This window comes from Schistocerca cancellata, chromosome 3, assembly GCF_023864275.1.
Source record: "Schistocerca cancellata isolate TAMUIC-IGC-003103 chromosome 3, iqSchCanc2.1, whole genome shotgun sequence".
In the NCBI taxonomy this organism is placed as follows: domain Eukaryota; kingdom Metazoa; phylum Arthropoda; class Insecta; order Orthoptera; family Acrididae; genus Schistocerca; species Schistocerca cancellata.
The window spans coordinates 539707511-539725138 of NC_064628.1; the positions used below are offsets into that span (position 1 = coordinate 539707511).

Sequence of the window (17628 nt, forward strand, 5' to 3'; positions counted from 1 at the left end):
ATACAAAATGTCCAGACCATCTTTAATACCATAGTCACAGCAGACATACCTGGGTAGCCATCCAGTTGGATCTTCAAAAGGCATATGATTTGATAGGTAGGCAGACCTTGATCTCCTCCCTATGAGAAGTTGGGCTACATGAGGAGAACAGCACATTAAACAAGACCCTTCTGAGGAACACCACCTCCACAGTAAGCTCTCTGAGTGTTTCACCATTCAAACAGGAGTTAGACAAGGTGATGACCTCTCATGCATACTTTTCAAAAGTGTACTGAAGAAGAATATCAGGGAATGGACTTGCACACTACCATCTGAAACTGGAATGAAGATTGGATACAACAAGGATAACCTCAATGTACTCTGCCTGACAATATAAATGAGGCTACTCACCAACTACAGAGGCTCTGCAACATAGCAGCTATGACCAGTTTGAAGGTCAGTATACAACAAACTGAGTTAATTAGTAACATCACAGGAGCCCCATCTGCAATTCCACTAGAGGGCAACACATTTTCTAAGCCTCCGCAGTCAAATATTTAGGAGAGTGGATTTCACCAAATGAGAGTGAGAATCTGTCAGTATATGCCAGACGTGACAAATTGGAGAGGGTCTACCACTCCTGCAAGAGTATTTACATCTCCAAGTACCTTTCCAAGAACCTTAAACTCAAACATTACAACTCAGCAGAAAGGCCCTTGTACTGCATGCCTCTGAATGCTTCCTGATGACCAGCAAGGGCCCACTTAGGAAACTAGAGCTCAAGGAACATAAAATCCTAAGGAGACTACTAGAGCCAATAAGGGAAGAGGATGGCAACTACTAGATCAAACACAATAGTGAGCTGTACTATCTCTATGAAAACATAATCACATCTATGAGGAAAAGATGACTGGCCTTCTAAGGACATTTGACCCACATGAATCCCTGTAGACTCACAAATAGAATCTTCACCATGACATGTAGTAGGAAAGCCTCTAAGAACAAACGGATTACTACAGTGAAATCAGACCTGGAGCAACTTGAAATTCCATTAGAAACCATACAGGACCAGTTGAAATTCTGGCAAATCATTCTACAAGGGATATACCCATTGTCTCTTACCAGCAAAAAGAGCACAGGAACCAGCAGACTAAAGTGGACAGAAGAGAAGAAGCTTGCTCGCAGTCAGAAAATGAAAGCTTTCTGGGCGAAGAAGAAACAGAAGACCCATGTAAAGCATCAAAGCAAGCCTTGTGGTCCTAAGCAGGCATAAACAAAAAGAAGAAGAAGATCAGTGTTTGTAATACTTTATGGGTGTAAAGTAAAAGGCATTAACAGGTACAGATTACAGTAGCAATTTTCTTTAACACGAGTTGGAAAAAGTTGTTCACGTCTAATGTGGACAATTATAACTAAAGCTGATACAATGTGTGAACTTACTTCTCCTGTAAACAATAAATCAGAAATACATAATTTATAATAAACTGAATATATAATTAAATGAGTGTTACATCTCCTGTAAACAATAAATCAGAAATACATAATTTATAATAAATTGAGTATATAATTAAATGACTGTTACAAAGATGTGGAAAACATTTACCTTTATGTAAAATCTGTAGATCCTTATTCCTAGATAATCCTCTCCTTCAACATCTTCTTTTCGCGCATTGAATTTTTTTCCCTTGTAGATGTACTCTCCACAAGTAACACACCTTTTAATAAAACAAATGACAGAAAATAAATATGATAAACTACAATTTTTCTTGGAAAAAAAATCAAATTTCTCACACTGATCTTCTAATGAAAACCCTTGTAGTTTTTTGTTGTTGTGGCCTTACACAGAAATTTTGTGGTGAAATTGGAATTTTGTAGTGGCTAACAAATTTGTAGCTTTACTGCTGATCATGTGAGTTAACAACAATAACCAATTCATGTTCCGCATAATCTGACATTGCAGATCAGTTAATCAAGGCGTCTTCTTTCCAGACAGGCATACACAGGAACTTACACAACACGAAAACCCCACCACATCAGCTATATGGGTTACCAAAACTCTACAAAGATGGTGTACCATTAAGGCTGATTGTAAGTGCTCTTGGTTCATCAATTTAAAAAGTAGCTAAACACTTGGCCAATCTGCTTCATCAATATGTGGGAAAGACTGACACATACAGAAAGGAATAAGGAAATTTCATTGAAAAAATGAAAAAAAAAAAAACTATGACTTTGCCCAAATGACATTCTGGTCAACTTTGATGTTGATTCTTTGTTTACCAATGTGCCACTCAATAACTTTCTGGTGCACATTGCTTCCATTTTTCCGGAGGACATCATCAAACTGTTTCATACAAGTTTTACCAAGTGCTACTTCATGTTGAATGGTGATTTTTACAAATGGCTAGAAGACATTGCCAAAGGTAGTCCAATTAGTCCAGTGGTTGTCAATTTCTTCGTGAAGCCTTTTGAAAGACATATGCTGTACTTGACACCTTGCAAAGCTAAGATGTAGTCCAGGTATGTTGAGACACTTTTGTTGTGGGCAACCCTAGTGAGGAACATCTAGGTGACTTCCTAAGACATCTGACCAAGTCTCCATGAAAACATTAAATGTACTATGGAGGTAGAAAAGGATCAACATCTATCCTTACCAGATGTGCTGGTTACAAGGAATGGTGACAATCCAGGACAAAACATGCATTGGAAATCAACACACATGTACAAACTTTCAAATCATTTTCTGCAGAAAAGAGATCTGATTAACACACTTGTAGCTACAGCACCTCAGTTCCGAAATGAAACACTTGTTCTGAGGAACAATGGGCACTCCACCAGTTATATATGAAGTGTCACAAAACCTAACATCTGGCAAAATGGCAAGTCAGGAGATGAAATGGAGATATTGCCAGAAATTCCCAGGAAGACAGAACTGGTTGTATATTGCACAATCGCAAGGAAATTATTAAACAAACTGATCAAAAAAATCAGTTTGTGTTAAAAAGGATAAACTTGCAACGTGAGGAGTATTTTGTGTACTATGTGTATCAGGAGAAACGGGAAAAATCTATGTTGGAATGACTGGATGCTCCATCAATACCAGGATAATCAAACACAAACAGTACTGAAGGCTGTTGCAGAGCATGTGGTGTGTAAAATGAACCAAGGAATAAAATTTGTTGCCACACATGTGCTTACTGTGGAGGAGAGCTACCATTTGTTCAGAGAGCTGTCAAAATTTCAAAATTTATAAGAATGCAATGGTGCCTGCAGAAATTTTGATTCCACTGAAATGTGCTATACCACCTGCCAGCTTTGAACAGTGGTGCAAGCTATGTCGTGTTATGTGAAGTATTTGGAATGTATTGTTTTTGGAGATGGCGATTTGTCATCCGTAGTGGCCCTCTCTAGCACTGAATATCTTAGTTTATTAGTTCGATGGGAGTGATGTTGGTGAGGCATTGGACTTAATGCTCAATGTTAACGTTACTCCGTGTTTTGAAAATTTGTTTTTATTGGCTTGCCAGTGAGTTATTTTAATATCATTAGTTGGCTACTATTTTGTTTTCGGTCTTCGAATTTTCAGTTCAACATGTTGTTAAAAGTTGGAAATTTTGTGGTTAAAGACCTTACAGCACAATTTATGAGTCACATGTTAGTTACCACTAGGCCTATGGGTGATGATACGGTAACTACAATTATATTTATCCAGTCATATGGCCTTATGATACAATGTGTGAAGTGGCAACAGTGCACGGAACTATTGAGACTGACCACAGTTGCTGAGTCTTGAACCAGGAATGAGTATCTGAAGCAGATTATACATTCCTTGCAGGTGGTATGGATAGGCAGTCTTAGAAAGTACTTTTGAACACTTTTTCCAAAAACAATCTTTATCAGCTAGCTTGACAGTCCACATACTATGGAAATAGGTTGACCTTATCAGTGGCGTCAGTATACAGACAGTGATTGGTGACCATGCTGTTGTAATAGTGCTGATGGTTACTGAAGTTAATAAATCCATCAAGAAGGCCAGGAAAGTATTTTTGTTGAAAAGAAAAGATAAGCATGTTGTTAGCATCCCACTTAGTTACTGAATGGACACAATTTAGTTCAAGGTTTATGGACATACAGAATTATGGGAAAAGTTTAAAAAGACTGTAAAAACTGCACTGTGGAGAATTCTGTGGCAAGTAGTAGATTAAAGATGGAAAAACTCTACTGTGGTTTAATAACAAAATTCAGGAATTCCTGCAGCGGCAGAGACTGTTGCACTCTCAGTTTAAAAGAGGATGCACAAACGATGAGTGGAAAATGTTGGTAGATATTTGTTTGCATTCAAAATATTGATAAGCAAACATACGACAACCACCACTGTCATACCTTAGCAGAAGATCTTGCTGAGAACCAGAAAAAATTGTGGTCCTACATAAAAATGTCCAACCGCGTCAAACGCTGCTACGCGGTCATTTGTTGACCAGTCAGGTGTGACAACAGAAGTCAGCAAAATGAATTAAATTTCACAATTAAGAAATCTGCCAAACATGATTGTTATGGATTTTCATACAGTCTACTATATGAAGAACATAGCAACAGGCATCCCTGTCTTAGAGAAACAACTCAAATAGTTAAAAAAAAAAATAAGTCGCCACATCCGGATGGAATACCAGTTCGGTTTTACAGAGAGTACTATATGGCATTGGCTTAGCTTGTATGTATCACAAATCTCTCACCCAGCACAAAGTCTCAAGTGATTTGAAAAAACACAGGTGACTGCTGTATTCAAGTTGAGTAAAAGAACTGACACCCAAAATTACAGATCAAAATCCTTAACATTGGTTTGCTGCAGAATTTTTGAATGTATTCTGTATTTGAATTTAATAAATTTCATTGGAGAAAAAAAAAACTGCTGTCCACAAATCAGCACATATTTTGAAAGCATTGTCCATGAAATTTAGCTTGTCCTTTTCTCAAACATGATATCCTGTGAACCATGGATGAAGGGCAACAGGCAGATTCCATATTCCTACATTTCCACAAAGCATCTGACATGGCACCCCATTTCAGATTGTTAACAAATGTGTGATCATGCAGAATAACTTCCCAGTGGCTTAAAGACTTCTTAAATAATACAACCTAGTGTTAATCAGAGACAAGAGCACTGTAAGGAGTGCCCCAGGGAAGTGTGATATGACCAATCTTATTCTCTATTTACTCATGCGTAAATGAGCTGATAGACAGGATAAGCATCAATCTGTGGCTTTTTTTCGATAATGCTGTGGTGTGTGAGAAGGTGGTGTCATTTGAGTGACAGTAGGAGGATACAAGATGACTTATTTCTAGTTGCTGTAACAAATGGTAGCTAGCTCTAAAAGTTGAAAAACCTAAGTTAGTGCAGACGAGCAGGAAAAACAATTCCACAATGTTCTAATACAGCATTAGTAAATATCTAGGTGTAATGTTGCAAAGTGATATAAAATGAAAGAATCACATAAGGAGGGTAGCAGGGAAGGCGAATGGTTGAATTCTGTCTTCTGGGAGAATTTAGGGAAGTATGGATCATCTGTAAAGCAAATCATGAACAAAACACTAGTGTGACCCATTCTTGAGCGCTACTCGAGTGTTTGGAATTCACCCCAAGTCATATTAAAGGGGCTGCTAGACATGTTACCAATAGCTTCGATCAACATGTGAGTATTATGGAGACTCTTTGTGAAGTGAAATAGGAATCTCTGGAGGGAAGACCACATTTCGAAAACTTTGAGAAATGGCATTTGAAGCTGGCTGAAGGATGACTCTCCTGCCGTCAACACACAGTTCACATAAGCCCTATGAATATAAGAGAAATTAGAGCTCATACATAGGTATACAGACAGTCACTTTTCTCTTGCTCTATTTGCGAGTGGAATAGGATGGGGAATGACTAATAGTGGCACATGGTACCTTCTGTCAGGCACTACGTGGTAGCCATGGTAGCTTGCAGAGTATGTATGTAGATTAAGTACACATGGGTTTCATTAATGGTTGTTATTTTGTGTGTGTGTGTGTGTGTGTGTGTGTGTGTGTCTGTGTGTGTGTGTGTCTGTGTGTAATTTTCTTTGAGATCAAAATTGATGAAATAACTTTTTTATGAACAGTCAGATGGGTTGTTAGCTAAAGTTCAGATTTATTAGCTGATACTGGTGGGGAAATGTGGAGTGTGTTATAGTTATTTTGGTGAAGTTGGTTTTTGATAATAATTAGATGTGTGAGCTATGGATTGTTGATAATGTGGGTTTCAGCTGAACTACACAGTTCACATGAAGGTTTTGATACTGGCTTTTGGAGCAATTTTTTAATTACCAGTCTTTGGAGTGATATCTGTGGTATCATGGGCTGTTTGTTTTGCTATGTACTTCTTGTTATGAATGTTCTTACTTTGTTTGACCCTTCACAAACCCCCTAATTTCCATGGTCATCCCATGAGACTGATATTCCTATTTGAAAGAACTGGATTATAGGTTATCCTGTGATGTCATTTTTTCTTCATATGTTTATTATTGTGTGACATGATAGTTACCATAGCGTGTAAGAACAAACAACCATGCTGATGACATCAAGGGTCTAGGCTGCTGGGTGGTATCAGACACCTTATTATTCCTGAAATTCTTTCAAGGTGAGTGTGTTTATCTGAAAATGTGGTGTGCCCCAATAACTAAATATGACAATAAGGATAGAAAATGTTTCCTACTTAAATGACCACTAGTTATCCAAGTAGAATTTGAAGGTTGAGGGCTTTGATACCTAAATGATAAGCTCATTTTGATAGTATATGCAAAGTAAATCTTTTTGTTACTAACATGAATATGAATGCCACCTTTTTGATCTAATAATCAGAAATTACAGCCTCAAATGATTACATCCACGACGTCCAGAGGGTTATGAAATAAAGCTACATATGAAATATTCACAAAAAATTTGTTAAAATGCTCATACTATAAAGCAGGAACAGAAAATTAAAGATCTCCTATAAAAAAGTCTGAGCAATTAAGCAAATCATGTTGGAGGTCAACAAAAATAACCAACCAAAATTGAGATATTAATGCTTCTTGAAGTGGAGAAACTGGGAATAAACCTTATAATAGGTTAATAAAACTAGGTTACTTCAACTGTGAAAATTTTTTGACAGAGCACTGAAGGACCTAAGTCGAAACAAGGCCCCGGCAGTAGACAACATTTCATTAGAACTACTGATAGCCTTGGGAGAGCCAGTCCTGACAAAATGCTATCATCTGGTGAGCAAGATGTACGAGACAGGCAAAACACCCCCAGACTTCAAGAAGAATATAATAATTCCAATCCCAAAGAAAGCAGGTGTTGACAGATGTGAAAATTACCGAACTATCAGTTTAATATGTCACGGCTGCAAAATACTAATGCGAATTCTTTACAGAAGAATGGAAAAACTGGTAGAAGCTCACCTCGGGGAAGATCAGTTTGGATTCCGTAGAAATATAGGAACACGTGAGGCAACACTGACCCTACGACTTATCTTAGAAGATAGATTAAGGAAAGGCAAACCTGCATTTTTAGCATTTGTAGACTTAGAGAAAGCTTTTGACATTGTTGACTGGAATACTCTCTTTAAAATTCTGAAGGTGGCAGGAGTAAAATGCAGGGAGCGAAAGGCTATTTACAATTTGTACAGAAACCAGATGGCAGTTATAAGAGTCAGTTGAGGGGTATGAAAGGAAAGCAGTGGTTGGGAAGAGAGTGAGACAGGGTCGTAGCCTATCCCCAATGTTAGTCAATCTGTATACTGAGCAAGCAGTAAAAGAAAAATTCGGGGTAGGTATTAAAATCCATGGAGAAGAAATAAAAACTTTGAGGTTTGCTGATGACAATGTAATTCTGTCAGAGACAGTAAAGGACCTGAAAGAGCAGTTGAACGGAATGGACAGTGGAGGATATAAGATGAACATCAACAAAAGCAAAAGGAAGATAATGGAATGTAGCCAAATTAAATCGGGTGATGCTGAGGGAATTAGATTAGGAAATGAGGAACTTAAAGTAGTAATATGAGTTTTGCTATCTGGGGGGCAAAATAACTGATGATGGTCTAAGTAGAGAGGACACAAAATGTATACTGGTTGGGTTGGTTGGGTGAAAGATCAAAGGGACCAAACTACAAAGGTCATCGGTCCCTTGTTTCAGAAAAACACAGAGCACAGGGGAACTATCCACCAGTCAAGCGAAGCACTAAAAGAAAAACTCCAGGGGAAGAAAAGCCCCATGGGCCATTGTAAGACAACATGGAAAACAGAGCACAGCAACAAAAACAACATAGAGAACAAAGGCAGATGGAATTAAAACTGCACAGCAGAGAACTGTGGCTGGCTGATCACGAAAATAATAGGATGAGCCAGCCACTCTGCAACACGTTAAAACCTCCGGCCTAAAAGTTTAGGGCGGAGTCGAATCACAACACAAAACTAAGTAAAAGAGAGAGCTCATAAAAAAAAAAAAAATAAATAAATAAATAAAAAAATAAAAAATAAAAAAAATAAAAAAAAATAAATAAAAAATAAAAATAAAAAAAAAATATTTAAATGGACCTATAAAAGCCGCTTGCGCGAATAAAACTTAAAACCCGATCTGCCATAGAGACATTGTCACCTAAGAGAGATGATAAAGCACCCTGGAGATTAAAAGTTCGCCTGAGGGCGGTTAAAAGAGGACAGTCCAACAATATATGGGCCACCGTCATAAGCGCACCACAGCGACAATGAGGGGGGTCCTCTCGACGCAGCAGATGACCATGCGTCAGCCAAGAGTGTCCAATGCGGAGCCTACAGAGAACCACAGAGTCCCTCCGAGAGGCCCGCATGGAGGAACCCCACACAGTCGTGGCCTCCTTTACACGCCGCAGCTTGTTGGGTACAGACAGGGTGCGCCATTCGTCGGCCCACATCCCAAAGACCCGACGGCGTAACACCGATCGGAGATCAGTTGCCGGGAGGCCGATCTCCAACGGCAGTTTGCGGGTGGCTTCTTTAGCTAACTTGTCGGCGTGTTCGTTGCCCGCTATCCCAACGTGTCCCGGGGTCCATATGAACACCACTGAACGGCCACGTTGTGCAAGAGCATGAACGGACTCCTGGATGGCAACAACAATGGGATGGCGTGGGTAGCACTGGTCAAGAGCCTGGAGACTACTGAGAGAGTCACTGCAAATGACAAAAGACTCGCCAGTGCTGGTACGAACACGCTCAAGGGCACGAAAAATAGCTGTTAGCTCTGCAGTGTAAACACTGCAGCCGTCCGGCAAGGAGCGCTGGTCGACATAGTCCGCATGAGCATAAGCGTACCCCACACGGCCATCAACCATCGAGCCATCGGTATAGATAACCTCCGAGTCACGGGATTCGTCGAGGAGAGCAAGAAATTGGCGGTGCAAGACTGCAGGAGGAACTGAATCCTTTTGCCATTGGGAGAGGTCCAGCTGAAGCTGCGGCCGACGGATACACCAAGGTGGTGTATGTGGGCGGACCTGAAAAGCAGATGGAAGAGGCAAAGACTCGAGTTCACTAAGCAGGGACTGAACACGGATCCCAATTGCATGGCCTGATCGCGGCCGCCGGCGTGGAAGATGGACTGCCGCATCGGTGAAAAGGAGACGGTAGTTAGGGTGACGGGGAGAACAACGGACGTGGGCAGCATAGTTGGCTAAGAGTTGTTGACGCCGAATGTGGAGCGGAGGAACCCCAGCCTCAGCAAGTAGGCTATTAACAGGACTGGTGCGGAATGCTCCTGTCGCCTGTCGAACCCCACAGTGGTGAATGGGGTCCAACAGTTGCAATGCTGAGTGCGACGCCGAGCCATACGCCACACTCCCATAATCCAGTCGGGACAGCACAAGGGCTTTGTAGAGCTGCAGCAGCGTGTTACGGTCTGCACCCCAAGTTGTGTTGCTGAGGCAGCGGAGGGCATTCAGATGCTGCCAGCACTGACGCTTGAGCTCACGAATATGTGGAAGCCAAGTAAGCCGGGCATCGAACAGCAGTCCCAGAAAACGGTAAGTGTCAACAACCCTGAGCTTAGCATCCTGAAGATAAAGCTCAGGGTGGGGATGGACAGTGCGACGCCGACAAAAGTGCATAACACAAGTCTTCGCAGGAGAAAACTGAAACCCATGGGCTAGGGCCCACGCCTGCGCCTTGCGTATGGCTCCCTGCAACCGACGTTCTGCAACGCCAATGGTGGAGGAGCTGAAAAAGATGCAGAAATCGTCAGCATATAACGTGGGCGAGACAGACGACCCTACTGCTGCTGCAAGGCCATTAATGGCCACAAGGAAAAGGGGCACGCTCAATACAGAGCCCTGTGGAACGCCGTTCTCCTGGATATGAAGTGAACTATGGGAGGTGCCAATTAAAACGCGGAATGTCCGAACAGATAAAAAATTCTGAATAAAAATGGGGAGAGAGCCCCGGAGACCCCACCCGTGCAACGTGGCGAGAATATGGTACCGCCACGTCGTGTCATATGCTCTGGAGAGGTCGAAAAAGACGGAGACGAGGTGTTGGCGCCTGGAAAAAGCAGTGCGGATTGCAGACTCAAGGAGGACCAAAGTATCGGCGGTGGAACGGCCCTGACGGAAGCCGCTCTGGCATGGAGCCAGGAGACCCCGAGACTCGAGCAGCCAACACAGCCGCCGACTCACCATGCGTTCCAGCAGCTTGCACAGAGTATTGGTTAAGCTAATGGGCCGATAACTATCCACAGTAAGCGGGTCCTTACCAGGCTTCAGCACCGGAATGATGGTACTTTCTCGCCACTGCGACGGAAAGACACCACCACCCCATAGGCGGTTGAAGATGGCAAGAACACATCGCTGACAGTCCGGGGACAGGTGTTTTAGCATCTGATTGTGGACGCCATCTGGCCCAGAGGCTGTATCGGGGCACTGTGCCAGGGCGCTCTGGAGTTCCCACAAACTAAATGGGGCGTTATACGCCTCAGGGTGGCGAGAAGCGAAAGAAAGCCGTTTGCCTTCCTCCCGGCGTTTGAGCGCGCGAAACGCAGGCGGGTAATTCCCCGACGCAGAGGCCCGAACATAGTGCTGAGCGAAATGCTCGGCGATTGCATCGGCATCGGTGGATACTGCCCCGTTGATGGTAAGCCCTGGGACACCTGTAGAGTACTGCAATCCAAAGATGCGCCGAATCTTCAGCCACACCTGGGAGGGGGAAGTACGGGAACCAATCTTGGAAACGTACCTCTCCCAACACTCCTGTTTCCGCCGTTTGATAAGCCTCCGTACCTGAGCACGGAGACGTTTGAATAAAATGAGGTTCTCCAAGGACGGGTGCCGCTTATGTCGCTGAAGAGCCCGCCGACGTTCTTTAATGGCGGCAGCGACCTCTGGAGACCACCAAGGCACCGACTTTCGCCGGGGGCACCCGAACGAACGAGGAATGGTACGTTCCGCAGCGGAAACAATCGCTGCAGTCAGTGTCTCAACCGCCACATCGATGGTACCATGGGGGAGAGAGTCAACAGTGGCAGCAGAGCAGAACGTGTCCCAGTTTGCCTTGCTAAATGCCCATCTAGGCGAGCGCGCAAAGGAGTGACGCTGTGGTAGTGAAAGGAAGATCGGAAAATGGTCACTACCACACAAGTCCTCGTGGACTCTCCAGTGGACCGATGGTACAAGCCCTGGGCTGCACAACGACAGATCTATGGCCGAGAACGTGCCATGCGCCACACTGAAATGTGTGGCGGCGCCAGAGTTTAAGAGGCAGAGGTCGAGTTGGGAGATGAGATTCTCGACCTCCCTGCCTCGGCCAGTAACCTTCGTTCCACCCCACAGGGGATTGTGGGCATTAAAATCCCCCAGGAGAAGAAAAGGCGTGGGGAGTTGGGCGACAAGTGCAGCCAAGTCGGTCAGGGAGACTGTACCACCTGGAGGGAGATAGACACTGCAGACGGTTATGTCCTGGGTAGTCCTTACACGGACAGCCACAGCTTCCAACGATGTTTGAAGGGGCACAGGAGCACTATATACAGAGGTAAGGACATACACGCAGGCTCCACCTGACACACAATTGTAAGTGCTGCGGTTGCAGTAATAGCCCCTGTATCCACGAAGAGCAGGGGTCCGCATTGCCGGGAACCAGGTTTCCTGTAGGGCAATGCAGAAAGCAGGTGTCAGGCTTAGGAGCTGTCGTAGCTCAGGGAGATGGCTAAAATAACCGCCACAATTCCACTGGAGGATTGTACAAAGCGTGTCCGGTAGGGGCATGCAGGCACTGAAAAGGCAAATTACTTGGCAGGGTCACATGCTGCCACCGACTGAGCGACGGAAGTCACTACGGCCATCGTTTCGGAGGAGACGGCGAGATCCAGGTCATCAGGGGACGCAAAGAGCTCGACCTCGTCCTCAGAGGCTGAGCTGACAGGGAGCGTTGGTGCGGGAACCACTGGGTCCTTACCCTTCTTGGAGAGCTTCCTTTTCTCTCTCTTGTCTTTGGGAGGAGGGTTGTCATGCTGGGAGGGCTTTCCTGACGCATCATCAGGAACAGAGGAAGAGCGTGAAGCCCTTCGACCAGCAGCTGGTGGCTTCTTCAGCCACTGGCTAGTGTCTTGTGAGACACTGGGGAAGTCCTTGGAAGGGACGCCCCCAAGGGATCCCTTCCGAACAAGTGAGGCCGGAGGAGGCTGTTGCGTCCCCGGCTGAGCAGCCGGAGGGAGCTGTCGCTTCCCCGGCTGAGGAGCCGGAGAGGGCTGACGCCGCTCCGGCTGAGAGGTGGGGACCAACGTCCCCGGTTGCTTGGGGCACACTGCTCCCAAACTCGGTGTTTTGGGAGCAGTGGAAGAGAGAGCGGCCTGTCCCAGCGGTGGGGCAGACGTTACCTGATTTCTCTGTGGGCCAACAGAGAAGGGAGTCTGTGCAGGAGCTGGTGGCGGCAGTGTGGCAGTAGCATAACTCCTCAACATAGGTGTGGGGTTGAGTCGTTCTAATTTCTTCTTCGCCTCTTGGTAACTTAAACGGTCCAAGGTCTTAATTTCTTGTATCTTCCGCTCTCGTTGATAGACTGCACAGTCTGGTGAGCAGGGAGAATGATGCTCCCCACAGTTAACGCAGGTGGGAGGCGGAGCACATGGAGCATTAGGATGTGGAGGTCGTCCACAATCACGACACGTGGGGCTGGAAGTGCACCTGGAGGACATGTGTCCGAATTTCCAGCACTGGAAGCATCGCATAGGGGGCGGGACATAGGGCTTGACATCGCACCGGTATATCATGACCTTGACTTTCTCAGGCAAGCAGTCGCCCTCAAAGGCCAGGATGAAAGCACCGGTAGCGACCCTATTATCCTTCGGCCCCCGAAAGACACGACGGACAAAGTGTACACCTCGTCGTGCCAGGTTCTCACGTAGCTCGTCATCAGACTGTAGCAGAAGATCTTTATGAAAAATAATCCCCTGGACCAAATTTAAGGACTTATGGGGAGTGACAGTGACGGGGATGTCACCGAGCTTCTCACAGGCGAGTAATGCCTGGGACTGCGCAGATGAAGCTGCTTGTATCAAAATGGCCCCGCTCCTCATTTTGGAAAGAGATGCCACTTCCCCAAACTTATCTTCGAGATTGTGCACGAAGAAAAGAGGCTTAGTCCCCAAAAACGAATCCCCATCAGTTCTGCTGCATACAAGGTATCGTGGCGAATACGGCTCCTGTCTGTCTGCAGCCCTACGTTCCTCCCATGGTGTGGCTAGGGAAGGGAACGACTTCGGGTTATATGTCACAGCGTTAAATTCCACCTTACCACGCTTAGAGACATTGGCGGTCGGACGACCACCAGATTGAGATTTCACCCGCTTCATTGCGGGGCATCCGCCCCGATGCCACCCACTCCGACCAGGGGCTCTCCCCACGGGCGCCACCCAGCCACAGCAAAGGCCACCTGGCAGGATGGCCGTTGCCGGGAGTCCCGATGCCCCAGAGAGACGAGCATCGACTCCTTGGCTTACGTGGGGAGGTGTCAGCTCAGGCATCGGCAGTACGATCCCTGTGTTGTCAGGGGGCTACAACCTAGAGGGTACATGACGACCCCACCACAACGGGCTGGCTACCGTGCTGGATTTTGGGTGCCATGGGTAGTCCATAGTGATCGTAGGTGCTGGTGGTGACGCACTAAGGGCGGTACTTACACAATACATCAGGTGTCTATGCCCAAAATGAGGGATGGAGGGTGCAGGTACGACGCAAAGACGATCAAGAGTGCCAAGATCGTAGGGCACAGAGGACACATGGTGCACCACGTAAGGTGTCCTTCCCCAAAAGGCTCGTACTTCAGTGGAATTTGGAAAAATGGAGGTCAAACCCTAATGGGGACCATCACATTAAGGCCAAAACGTTTGAGACTCCTTTTAGTCGCCTCTTACGACAGGCAGGAATACCGCGGGCCTATTCTTACCCCCGAACCCGCAGGGGGGAATGTATACTGGCAATGACAAAGAAAGTGTTTCTGAAGAAGACAAGTTTGTTAACACAGAGTACAGATTTAAGTGCACGAACTCACTTCTTAAAATATTTGTATGAAGTGTAGCCATGTAGGCCTATGGAAGTGGATGTGGACGATAAATAGTTTAGACAAGAAGAAAATAGAAGCTTTTGAGATGTGGTGGTACAGAAAAATGCTGAAGATTAGATGGGTAGATCACATAACTAATGAGGAGGTACTGAACAGAATTGGGCAGAAGAGAAATTTGTAGTACAACTTGACTAGAAGAAGGGATCGGTTGGAAGGACATGTTCTGAGGCATCAAGGGATCACCAATTTAGTACTGGAGAGCAACGTGGAGGGCAAAAATCGTAGAGGGAGACCAAGAGATGAATACACTAAGCAGATTCACAAGGATGTAGTTTGCAGTAGGTACTGGGAGATGAAGAAGATTGCACAGCATACAGTAGCATGGAGAGCCGCATCAAACCAGTCTCTGGACTGAAGACCATAGCAACAACAACAAATTCAACTATGTTGGCACCTACTCCACTTTGTTCTTGCACAAAACTTCACATCTGATCACATTATTACTTTTATTCCATTACTTTCATGTTTTCTATTTTTTAATGTTTACTGGCATAGCTAAGTTAACCAGAATGTGTTTTGAAAGCTTTATTTTTTTTAGTTGATCGTGTAAAGTGTAGCCTAAGGCCTGTATATGGTTAGTTAAATGTGGGAAATCTTGCAAAATCACATTCAAATTGGCCTTTGGTATTGACATTCAACAGCTGAATCAATGCAATCTTCATCTGAAGTTTGTAACATTACTGTGCAGCTTTGACAACTGGACTACAGAGTTCAATGGACTATATGTGGCACTGGGCTGCACCCAACACAGCTTGAGAAGGTATCATCAATGCATGGAAACAACAATTCTGTAATGTGTAGTTTAGTAGAGTAGCACATAATCATTACCAGAAATTCACAAAAATATTTTAATAAATACAAATCCCGTATCCAGATTCCAGGAGGGGGCACGAGCCCCTTCTTTACTCCACAACTGGATGCCTATGTAAGCATGACAATATTCTTAACAAGAAAGCAGAAAACCTTGAGAGAAACAGACCCTGGATTCCCGTCCTACAGTGAATGATCGTTGCAGGTAACAGAGGGAGAACTAATGGTACAGATCTGGGAAAGTCTCAAAGACACTGGGGCAGAAAGTACATGTGAGAACTGGGTTTGACTCTAGTCTGCCACAAGCAATGGAATGTGAATCTTAGGTAATCCCAGTCACTTGTGTTGGATCAAGTCAGCAAAATCATTACACAAATCTCAGCCAAAAATTCTGAGACAAAAGCAAACAGTCAACACATTGTTAATTATACTCTGACTAAAATTACTTTGTGCTTGACAGATTGCATTGCAGTGTTGCTGATGCACTGCCAGCCACACTTAACAAGGTGCCGCACCTACCTACAAAACAGGAAACACAGCAAGCACTTGGTGCTTGAGAAAGAACTAAAACTGACTGGTGGCTCGCACCTACCATTCAATTCACTGAAAGATCAATCAGAAAGCAATTTTAACTGGAGTATACTAGCTATCATAAGCTGCCAGGATCGGTTATAGGAGTAGTGGTTGAGGAGACACAACTAACTGACGCAGTGTGACATAATTATATTGATTACATTATTCTTATTGACTTGCATTTACTGGAAATTAGGGACGGGTGAATACTGAAGATAACTAAGTTTAACATCCTGATACTGGTGCTAATGTTATTAGAGATGAAGCGTAAGCTAACACTGAATAAGGGTAGGAAATAAAATGGGTGTTCGTTTTCAAAGAAACCATTCAATAAACAATTTTATTAATATACAGAAAACGCACAAAACCTACATCTGAAGGGCTAGGTAGGGATTTGCAACCCATAACTTTCGAATGTGAGCATAATGCTTTAACCACTATACAGTTCGCTTGACCTGCATGGACTGAATAATTCTAGCTTTGACGTGTGTAATACAACCTCCAAACACTGACAGACTAAACCCAACTGTCCACAGCAGTGTTTTTTAAATATGAGATTGGAAGACAACTCAAATTTCCTGTAGACTAGGAATAGATATGGAATACTGTTTTGCCTACCTCTAGAGCACTTTCTCACTAAGATTTTCTCAGACTGCTCAAAAATGACTTGCCATTCACAGAACGAAAACTGGTAGCACAAGGCATCGCAAATTTTTTCCCATCGTGAAATCTCTTCTCTATTCCATTAGTCACAATATTTCCTTCAGTTTTTATATGGTATGTCACTCATTCCAACATCAACTGAGATAAGGTAGTGATAGAGCTTCGCCTCATGAGAGAATTTACTGACAGTACTTGGATGTTAAAGCAGACTATTCATGTCCATGCAAGCGGACGAAAACTATACAATGAAAATCATCGAAGAATGAATAGACACATAATATCATACATAGATAAATGGCTTACTAAACAAGACTGAACAGACATCATCACACTGAGAAGTCATTATAACTTATGATATGGTTTCTCACCTCATATTAAATGGTGCCATAAGTCTCACAGTGTATTGACGATTTTTTGGCATCTTCATCCTCGGGATTTTCGACGGATCGAAATCCGGAGGATAATATTTCTGAAAAGTCAAGTTACATATCAGTGAACTCATGACTGGTCAACAATTTAATTTGTCATTAGACGAATACACAATTTTACAACAAATCGTTCACTACGGATACCTACATTCAACACTTTTCTTTCCGACATTTTCGCTTGTGTTGCTTAGTTAAAACCCAATATACTGTTTACAAACAGAAGCACAGTAACACACTCAGCAACATAAACAACACAGCAAAGTTCCTCGGCGCGGAAGACACGTTTGCCAAACCAAAGATGAAAATAGTGAGCTGGTAACCTCTCTAAAGGCCCGTCCACACGCAACGATCTATCTGCGCAAATGTTTGCGCACATCACATCTGCGCAGACAGATCGTTGCGTGTGGACAGAAGATTTGCACCAAACTGAAGTGTGTGCAAACCTGGAAGTTGGAGTTGGAGGTTTGAGCGAAACCTCTCAAATCTGTGGGTTCAAACCACATCTGCGCCGACAAGTTGGAGCGTGTGGACAGGAGATC

The 17628-nt window shown here is 44.0% G+C and overlaps 1 protein-coding gene across 1 annotated transcript in view; it reads right to left on the bottom strand.

Annotated features, from left to right (window-relative positions):
- LOC126176792 (splicing factor YJU2) overlaps positions 1-17395 on the bottom strand; it is a 68875-nt gene extending 51480 nt beyond the window's left edge. Inside the window, exons 1-3 of the mRNA XM_049923965.1 lie at positions 17238-17395; positions 17030-17130; positions 1583-1694 (exon numbers count right to left, since the gene is read on the bottom strand). Of these exons, the coding sequence (XP_049779922.1) occupies positions 1583-1694; positions 17030-17130; positions 17238-17261 (237 nt within the window). The 5' untranslated portion in view covers positions 17262-17395. The remainder of the gene's footprint in view (positions 1-1582; positions 1695-17029; positions 17131-17237) is intronic.
- Positions 17396-17628: the final 233 nt, after the last annotated feature.